Below are 10,732 nucleotides of genomic sequence, written 5' to 3'. Positions count from 1 at the left end.
ATAAACAGTATTGTCGGAAGGTAAGCGCTTGACTCGTACGTCGCTGGATGTCTACGAGTACCCCACCTTGTGATTCGGCCTAAGCTTCGACGAGATACCTCTATTGGTATTGGGGTCTCTGACTCGATCGTGGCAGGTTGGATTTACCCCGTTTGTCACAGAGAAAATCGGCTTGCCCAATTTACGTTTTAGATTGAAACATTTACGTATTTCTGCTTGTTCGTTTTTTTTCAGTGAAACTCGAAAGAAAAAAGATTACAGCGTTAGGCGGGTTGCGATTTATTTCTCTAAATAAAGCGTCCCATTGCTGACATTTCTTACATTAAACACGCGACGGCAAGGTATGGCGTTTTTGAGAACGGTGCCGCGTTGCAGTGCCGCTAAAAAGCTAAGGAAGTATCTACCACTTCCTGTCGGGTTTCTCGAGAACGTAACGAAGCCATTGGTGCAGTTGGTGCAGGTGCACGAACGTGAATACACCAGCACAACTGCTGATGGGAAGCCGGCTGTACGACAGATTGATCCTTTGGATTTGAACTTTAACGATCCAATTGCGGCTTTTAAGAGTAAAACCCTGAAAGAACTGATTCGTGCTTACGTCGTTTATCAACTATGTTCGATCGGGTATATCGTCGAGAACAATATGAAGGTAAGTTCTTGTAAGATCGTACTTATGTCCTGTACGATGACGTTACCTTGCGAATTGTGTTATGTATTTATTAGATGCGAATTATCCATGTGACGTACAATGATGTGAAATAGCACGACATGTGCTTCTTTTACTTCTCTCAACATACTTTTCTGATAATCTTCCGGAACACATTTTGTTCAACATATTAAAGAAAACGTTGTGGAAAGGTTATCCATAAGATTTCAGTTTTTTTTTTCAATACTTGTTAAGTAATCGCTACTAGTTTTATTGCTATAATTTTATTGTCGTTGAAATAATATCATTTAAACGATCAAAAAAAAGCATTACTTTTGGTTTTTAAAAATACTCGGTGATATATATTCTGTATCTTTATCATATACGATTTTAAATAGCTTACAAATTTTAATATTCGTTTATTATATTCGTTCTATAGTAATAATAATAATAATAATAATTCGTAGTTCATCGTTTAATATACATAGATCGTTGTTAGGGTCATATATGACGGAAGCAGATAAAAGTCTCTATTTCATTTCAATTTGTCCTCTGTATTTATTAATATATGAATATATTTATAATTCATTTGGATATACGTACGTAATATGTACATCGGCATCTTACTAAAACCAATTTCACATCATGAATCTTTTCTCATATCAAAGTCACTTGTACAACGTAAATCATGTTGAAACGTCGATCTAAGGTAAATGATTGGCATTCTATGTCGAATAACATGATTACGTCGACGGAGTTATTACCATGTAATATTGCTATTTTGAAAAAATCAAATTCGAGTAATGTGCGTATACGGGTATAATAAAATCAGCCATATTCGACCGTGGAATCGAAAAGTAAAGAAAACGTTGTGAAAATCATGCAGATAAGATTTATACGTTATTCTGTACTATCGGAAGGAAGTAGTTTCAGTAGTTTCTATTCGTTTGTTACACAATACGTATGAATAGATGTCGGAAGCATGTAGGATCGAAATTTGTACAGCATATAAGGGAATACAGAGGCACAGGGAAGAGAAGTTAACGAATTTCTTATTTCTCCGTGAAAAAGTAACGTTTACTCAAATTTTCAGACCGGATAGACATTTTTGGGCAACTACCATGCGAGACAGTGACCTTTTGTCGATAGCGTTGGGATTCGTTGGCGATTCATACGACGACGTGGCATGGCGCGTTATTGATTTTAGTAACGCTTAATACACTGAATCGACCTAGCAATTTTGTCGCAAAGTTATAGTGTACAGCCAATTACGTAACTCCCAAGAAATGATCGGTTGAGTAGCGGATCGTAAAAATCTGTGCGAGTTCATTAGTTAGCTTTAAGTATACCGAGCAAGCCTAGTTCTTTGCCTCTAGCATATTTTAATTGCAATTTATCACGTTTAAGTAAAGTGAGTGAAATATATAACGGGAATATTTCTCGTGATTGAAAATCCTTATTCATCTTTATTCGTGTTAAAATAATTATTATTGTACCTATGCAATATTCCGTGTAAATCCTTCTTGTAATTGTAAAACGTTTTAAAACGTTTAAAACGTGAAAAATTGATTCAATGTAGTTTGGGATATTAATTTACACAAAGTGAATTCTACACACTTTTTTTTTTAGAACATTTCAATAGAAAATTTTAGTTATATTTGTAAATGTACGTCTTGTAAAATGTAAAATTACGTCTTTAACCGAGTCAAATTATTTCATACGCGAGTTATTTAAAATTATGATGAGAATAATTTAGCGATATATCTTGTACAAATATATGTACAAATGTATCTTGTATTCTCGTATCTGTAGTTATATTAGTTCAAAAATTTGCAAATAATTTTAGAAATTTATTTTGCACATTCTCTGAGAATATTATCGAAAATATCATCTAAATGTCGTATTCGCTATTCAATTATTTTTTAACGAATAAATCGTAACGCGATTAATCAATAATCGAGCTAGTAATTTTCTAGTACTTTTGTACAATTTTCGCGATTTAATTAAGATCGAAAAATAATTTTTAAAGAACACTTGTCTAAAGAGTGATGTAATGTAATATTAGTAGGTTTATTTAAACTGATCAGAATTTTCTTAAATTACAGAATACCGTATATAGCGAATGACAATTCGTACGTATTTGTGATGCCATAATTCCGTCTTTGCCATGTATCATATTGATTTTAATTTACATCGGCTTTGTTCTTGCCCGAGGAGAGGATTACGTTTAAGTTCTGCTCTAAATATCATTACTATGCCGATATGATTGAAATATTTAGAGATGTGCAGCGAGTTTACTGTTAACACTACCGTGCTCGTCATTATCACGTTAGCATTGAATATTATTCAAAGTACATAGTCTCTAAATTGATTAATCATTGAAATCGTGATACGTGTTTGCTCACTTGATAAAAGTACTCGAATGAAATATTTACCCAAGTATTTTCCTTCGTTTCCATCTTTTTTTTTCAATTTTTCTGTATTGGAGTTACTCACTTATTAAAATTCTAATTGTCGTGAAAGATACATGTAGAATATAATCATTACTCTATTAATTACTTCAGAAACTCCGAAATAATTTATTGTCGAAGATTAAAAATATTAATTTACAATTGCTCTATAGTCTAGATTATGTATACTTTATTGGATAGTAATTAAAATAATAAAATTTGATCACAAGAATTATGTAATAAATTTGGAAATCTTCGTCGTTTTAAGTACATACTCCAATTATTATCAATTGAAATTTCACTCTATTTCCTGACAATCGAAATATTTATCTTAAAAATTATTTAGTAAACTCGGAAACTCTCAGTGCTCTATTTCTCCATTATCGAGTTTATATCGCAATTATATTTGTTATTTAATTAAGTAATCTTTCCTAATTTGTATACCTTCCATTAGCTACATATAGAAATTCCAAATAAGCAAATGTCATGTAACAAACCTAAGTTTCCTCTGCTCCTGTCTCGTTCAATTTTATCGATTACGATTCGATCTAGTGTAATTGCCATACTCGATCGTTTTCAACGCAATAATCGAAATTTCGCAACCCCGGAAGTTTCCTCTGTTCTGGTCTCATTCCGAATTGTCAAGTGTATCTCATTAATAGAATCGTTTCATTGTCGCATTCATTAGACATATAACCTACTCCTACAACGAAAATCAACTCGTTTGCATTTAATTATAGTACGGTTTTTGCCGACCGTATAAATAGGAGGAACGTGCACCCGGTGAATCACTTCCTATCCTGAACATGGTATATAAACCGTGCTGCATCGTATTGATTAATATTGATTTTTAAAGTGCGACATGACTCTGTAGCGTCTTCGTTTTAGACTGTTAGCCAACGGAGTTCAGCATTGCTTTTCACGGTGTACACGGCGATATAGTCATCCGATATATTAACTCTTCGCAACCTTATTTTTCCCGACAAAAATATATCTCATCGAAATATTCATATCGTAACGGAAATGTCATGATACAAATGAACGAAGATACTCGATCTAAGAGCGATATCCATCTGATTGCAGTCAGGCTATGCTATTTATTTTCGTCATTCTTGGAAATGTCTAGAAAACGTGATGATAGTAAAATCACGATAATAAACGACGAAGAAAAATTTTGGTGGATTTGTAAGGGGATAGTTATAAATCCAAGCTTACTTTCATGAACAATCACGAGATCTGCGAGAAAGCTATATAAATGCATTTGAAAAGAGAAAATAGGTTCTTTGATGCGATGTAAAACACCTTTCTTAACAAGGTCCAAGCTGTTCTGTTTCATTGGTTTTCACTATTTAAAAATGACTATTTCAAAATGAAATAGTTTCATTACTTCCTAATTAGAGTTTTAATTAGATCTCTAATTAAGATCTAGCAAGATCATAAATTAAGGTATCAACTTGGACGACATCTGGAATTTCCATATTATAAAAGTCATTTGGAAAATATTATCTAAAATTTCTTTATAGCATGTACATACCTAACGTGTATGGTATAAGTAGGAAATACGCATTTCTGCAACCAGTTTTCCATGTTGTATGTTGTAAAAAATTGTTTGAGATATATATGTACACACATATATACTATGAAGGAAGAAACAATTCTGACAATGAGTTGATATCGTACAGTCCTTAACGAGGTTGAAGCTCCTTATCTCCCTCTGTATGTCTGAAATTGCTGTTTCGGCTCTAGAGCCATTTGAACTTCAACGCCTCACCAATTTTATGCTCTCGGTATGTCGTGGTACACATTACTATATCGTGTGACGCATCAATAACGCACTTTTGCTGGTTAAAATGATACCTTGGAGAATTGTTGTTTTTGGAGTTAAGATATGTAGCTAGTTTTGATGAGATCGACTTTGATTATTGTTGGGATAGATATTTCATTGTATATACCTATTTATCTTCAGTATGTTACTTTAATTATTATCATCATCTATGCAGACTCTATTTAGATATACAGAGTAGGTGTTTTATCTGGATTTTCTGAAATATCTTAAAAAGGAACTGAAGATATTAGAGAAATGTTATTACGAGCATTGTTTGGTTCGAAGAGGGATATAATATGGTGTAAACATAGGTGATTTCAAAGCTGAATTAATTTTTAATATCTTCTATAAACTTTCGATGATAGAGAGTATCTGTTTTGGTATTTCTGTTATTGGTGAATATTATCGGTGGATGCCTAACATACAGTTCAAGCATTTCGAACATCGAAGCTATACTATGTTCGTAAGATATCGATGTAATTTACCTCGCAGATTATCGTGGAAATTAATAAAACTGAAATCTGTATTTAGGATCAAGATACACGTAAGAAAGCTGTTGCTGACAGTCATGAAATATGCTATTATCATTTCGACAGACTTAATAAATCGTTTTAAGAATTTTACGTCTATACGTGGGTTTTCCAGTATGAAATGGCAGGATTAAAAACGCGTAAGAGGCAAATCACGATTATGGAACTTATCCCACCTTTTATCTGCTCGATATGCAGTATATCAAGCCATACTTTTAAGTGTTCGTGTAATTAGTCTCTGATAACTGTGTTATATGTAGATAAATGAAACTTATGACGTTTCTTTAGTGACGCATCGTTTAAGAATTCGTTAAAGTTTTTTAAGACATAATAGGCCAGTGTACATGTTTGGTATATTAGGTAATAATTATCATTATTTCATTTTTCTTTTCAAGAAAATTGCATGTCGGATATTTTATATAATCAGCATGAAAATTTCGCCTTCTTATGTTTTCTTTGTTTTATTTTTTTATTTTCTTTCCTTATTTATGAAATTCTCCATTTTATTTTATTATTTTCTTTTCCTTTTTTTTAACGAACTGTATGCAATTATCATGAAATTGTCGAATATTCCTTATTTTCTTTTATTTTTTTATTTATTTATTCTTGAAATAAGTTGTACATTTCTATAATATATTTCGTAGACAGTGGGTTATCTCAGAATTTTCTGTTCAAGACTTTGATCTCCTTTGACTCTCGATCATTCATTAATGAAAAATTTGATCAATCGGTTCATTACTCGATAATTGTTCTTCGTATATCTTTAATACGACTTTACTGATTAAAGATACGAGAAATTACTCATTTTGGAGGAATGTTCCGTGGAAAAGGAATCTATTATTAGCTTGGAAAATTTCATTAAATATTAGGCAATTAGGTTTCGCAATAAGAAGTGTATCATTTATATCAAGTATTATATACTCTATTACTGATGCATGTATATAATGACGATGATATATATGAGAAATATTTGTACACTTTTTATTTTGGTATCTATTGTAGGTATATTGATAAGTAAAGTCTAAACATCTAGACGTACAAAGTTTAACTGCTAATTACTAGACCTAGTTATTTTTATAGTTATTTTTTTCCTTTATGTTCTTCTTTAAGTTTAACTGTTTTCTTCTCTTTTTGTTTGTTATATATAATAAATATAATTATATATAACAAGAAATATTTATAAGCTTAGGTGATATCTGAGATTAGAATAAAAAATTTAGAAATTATTGAGGTACTGTTAATATTGTTATTAATTCAATATACGAGGTTCTAAAAAGAAAATAAAAAATAGATGTCGTTGGAATATAGGGAAGGTATTACTTTGTGGCATCAGATCACATATCTTTGATAGGATGGGAAATTAAAGGTGTTGAATCAAGTAGAGTTTAGTATATTACTGTAATCTAGAGGTACCGTATGTTCTGATTCTTATCTTTACGTCTTTTAGAATGAATTTCAAGGAATTTTATCGAAATAACTATGATTAGTGTACTTTATTTAATTTAAGATAGTATTTTTGTGTTTGAATTAATAGGTTATTTATTTATCTTATTATCGTATTATTTTAAGTGTACAACTGTTATTTTTAAAAGTCTTGTTTAAATCAGATAACGTTACTTGGATTAACAAAAAGAATGTTGCAACTTCATTTAAATTATTTTTGGTAATTTTTAAAAATTTGTTACTAATAATTTCCTTTACTATTATTTGCTTCGAGCATTTCTATGCTTTATTATTCACTATAGCTTACACGATATATTTCATTCTTGACGTTACATAACGATAGAATGTTATATAAATATGACATTGATTTATTGCATTAACGATTTTGAACATTACCCTTGTGAACAAATTGAAATAATTCAACAAAATACAGGAAACATGGAGAAATCATTAACTTTATTCTTTCCTCTTATTTAAAGAAAAATCTTATTATTTTTTCTTATTTTTATTTATTCTTATCCAAAAATAATGTTACGTGGAAAATTGAAAAGTTGATTTATTTAAAATAACTCTATTAAAATAAACATTGTTTGACGACATTGTCATTGCTCAAAATTTATTTTAATCTTGTTCTTGTCGTATTATCGTATTATTATTGTTTAATTTTCTCTAAAAAATGTGCGTTTAGTTACTTAAATATAAAGGTATAAATAAGTCGTAGGCTACCACTGGGAACAGCTGAATTGCGCGTGAATCTGCTGAAACGGAATGTTAAATATAGTTTGGATCGCAAAGGGTTAGGGAGAAAGAATCATGTCTGTGCCATTAATAGTTCTAGAAATAAAAATTCGTTTACATGATCAATGCCAAAATTAGCTATCATTGGCCATTTTTATTAACAATCTCTTCCTAATTGCCTTCATTAATATTTCAAATGTCTATATGAAATTTTACACATATATTCTAAATAGTACATATATATAGACAACCTGGTTGTCTCGTTATTTGTTTTTTCTTTTTATTGTCCCTTATTATTCTAAAAATATTATAATGAAATTCTTTCGAATGCAAGGACTAATAAATAGTAATTTTTACAAATAACTAGTTTGGTGACAATACACTGTCGCGATAAGAATATAAAGTTACATTTATAACATACCGATACATGCTTATGTGATTTTTAATAGTTTTTATAATACTTCGTATTGTCTTATTCTATGCATCTCATAATAATTTTTATTTGACACAGTATGAATTTTAGTTACACGAAAATGATGCAATGATTTAAACTGCTGTTAAATTGTTCATTGTTGCCGAGGCTTGTATAACGAGGTTATAAATTAGCTACTGCAGGGACCTATATCTCTTGTTCCTACAAATTCGTTTTATTTTCATATACTTTCAGGAATAATAACGGAAACTGAAAAAAAAAGATGGAAAATATACACTCATATGTGTATACTGTGTGATAAAATGAAATTAGTACTAAGGCACTTATTTGCGGTCCTGAACAGGGCCTAAATCTTTGCCTTAGTATAACCTGTCAAATGTTTCATTCCAATTGTGACCACGATACGACTATTTTAACACCGTTGTTAATCTTAGAATACCGCTGTGTCTCTAGCAATAATTATACCTTCCTACGGTATTTACGAAACGTGTTAACTTGCGAGATGTAAGCGAATAGAGATCGTGACAATCGCATATGCATTGCGTTAACAGCGCCGGCGCTACGCGGAAAGCGTGGAATAGCATATGAGAATGAAAAGTGGTTGGTGCACCGTACTGGTTTCACGCCATGCGTTTACTTCGCCATGTTCCCAGACGCGCTTTAACCCTGAAATGCTGACTCAAAGCGAGTGTGTCGCGCCTCGAGGCACTTGGCTGTCGTAGACTTGCTTCAGACGGTTGCCAGACGATAGGGCACTGTTTCGAAATCTTTCCATAAACATCGTGTCTACGTTCGCATTGCACATACTGATCGAGTCGCGTGTTAGCCGCACGCTTGCATCGCTATGCACTTGGCATAAATGCAGCGGACGCGCCGTGGCGCGCGCGCAGGCGCGTTCTGTGCGGGATCTGAATGATCTTTTTTTTATCCGACGTAATGCGAATTTTATTTTATTCCTGAGTGACATTCAACCGCTTCGAGTAATGTCGATTTTACAGTTCGTACAGATATTTCACGAAGAATCTTCATTTTGATTACCTAATTTAAATGACAGAAATAATTATTATTTCTTTGTGATTATTCGATTCCATGTTATTTTTAAAATGTTTAATGAGAAATTTCCTTCTACAGCCTCTCTTTCAAACTTCTTGACAAAATATTTTTCTTTTTAATTTATTGAATCGAATTGAATTATCGTGTGGTCAATAATTTCATAATAAATTCGTATATCGTCGTAAGACGTCACATATCTCGATAAAATTTTAGTTTCACATTTTATTTTCTAGGAAAATTTAATTTAATTTCAATTTAAGAAGAATTTCCTACACCTCTTGCTCACACAAATTAGCACAACCAATTTTGATTGCTATCAACCACAGTTCAAATTTCTCCATATCAAGTGTACAAAGTTAAGGACTATTATATCAGGAAACGTCATTTTTTCAATAAAAATAGTACGTTTCGTGAGAAAGACTCTGTTGACCCTGTCGAGTCAATGAGAAAAATGTTTATTCGGTATCACCAATTGCACGATTACCAACTTTGTCGGACACCCTGTACATACACGCGAGTTCAAGTGAATGAAAGAGAGAAAGGGGACCAATGTTCCTCATTGGATTGGACTGAAACGACACGTGATAAGTAGTCTCAAGGCCGACTAGTTCGTCTGAAGCTGCCGCGTTTACAGCAGGGTTAGCTTTGTGCGAAAGGAATCGTGAATCATGATTCTTGCCGGAGTCATTATCAGAGGAACTTTCCTCGTTAGTAATTACGATCAATCGAAAATCGGCTGGCAAACTTTCTCTTTGTTTTTCGAAACTTCCATTACCTTCTCGATCCTGATAATTGCTAGAACTAGCAAATTAGTCAAAGTAACTAGTCTCGGATTTTTTGTTCCTAGATTTGAAACGTATAACTGTCCTTTTTTAAAAATAAAATTAACGTTAATTTTTATTCAGGTGGGAACGTAATTATAGATAATTACACGACTTTAATTATTATTTTTATCTATATACTTAGGTACATAGGTTTCAGATTGGTAGTTCTAGTGTGAAAAGAAACGTTACTTGATGCTTGGGGATATACACGGAGATATGTTTTAACAGACTCCTATATGAAAGTTTACAAAATGTACCGTAAAACGATTCTAGGTTTTAATGGAAATTTATTTTAAAAAACGCGAGATGGGTTTTCGAATTTTTAAAAATAATTTTTTAATGGCTCGGAACAGAGAAAAATTAGTAAGAATAATGATATTTATGAGAATGATAATGGAAATTATTAGGAAATTACTTATGTTATTAGAATGACTTATAACAAAGAGTATTAACGTTAGATAAAAAGTATGATTTAAACCGTGTATTATTTTAAGGATTATTTTTTTTTCCGACTTGGACGAGTACAAGTGTGATATCTAGATTGTCGGTTTTACTACGTACATCTTTGCCATATCAAAGTTTTCTTATCAGTTTCATTAATAAGATCCGGTTTGTATTTCCAAGTGTATAAATTGTTGCATAATCATATGTTGAACGCCAGATTTCTTTGACGATGGACAGAAGTAAAGTATAAATCGGTAAATTAAATTTTTTTATTCCTGTATTTCGTAGCTGTATATTTATATATTTATTATTACTATCTTGCTAATGATACCGTTTTAACTTTTTT

At 31.7% G+C, this 10,732-nt stretch overlaps 1 protein-coding gene across 1 annotated transcript in view; it reads left to right on the top strand.

Moving 5' to 3' along the window:
* Nucleotides 1–124: 124 nt before the first annotated feature.
* The window catches only part of slgA (proline dehydrogenase slgA), a 35,515-nt gene continuing 24,907 nt past the window's right edge, over nt 125–10,732 (top strand). Inside the window, exon 1 of the mRNA XM_017908731.1 lies at nt 125–649. Coding sequence (XP_017764220.1) covers nt 344–649 — 306 coding nt within the window. The 5' untranslated portion in view covers nt 125–343. The remainder of the gene's footprint in view (nt 650–10,732) is intronic.

The sequence above is a fragment of the Eufriesea mexicana genome, unplaced genomic scaffold, assembly GCF_001483705.2.
Source record: "Eufriesea mexicana isolate 0111107269 unplaced genomic scaffold, ASM148370v2 scaffold12690, whole genome shotgun sequence".
In the NCBI taxonomy this organism is placed as follows: Eukaryota; Metazoa; Arthropoda; class Insecta; order Hymenoptera; family Apidae; genus Eufriesea; species Eufriesea mexicana.
Note: the sequence above shows the minus strand (reverse complement) of the source record. Positions and strands in the feature narration are given on the sequence as shown.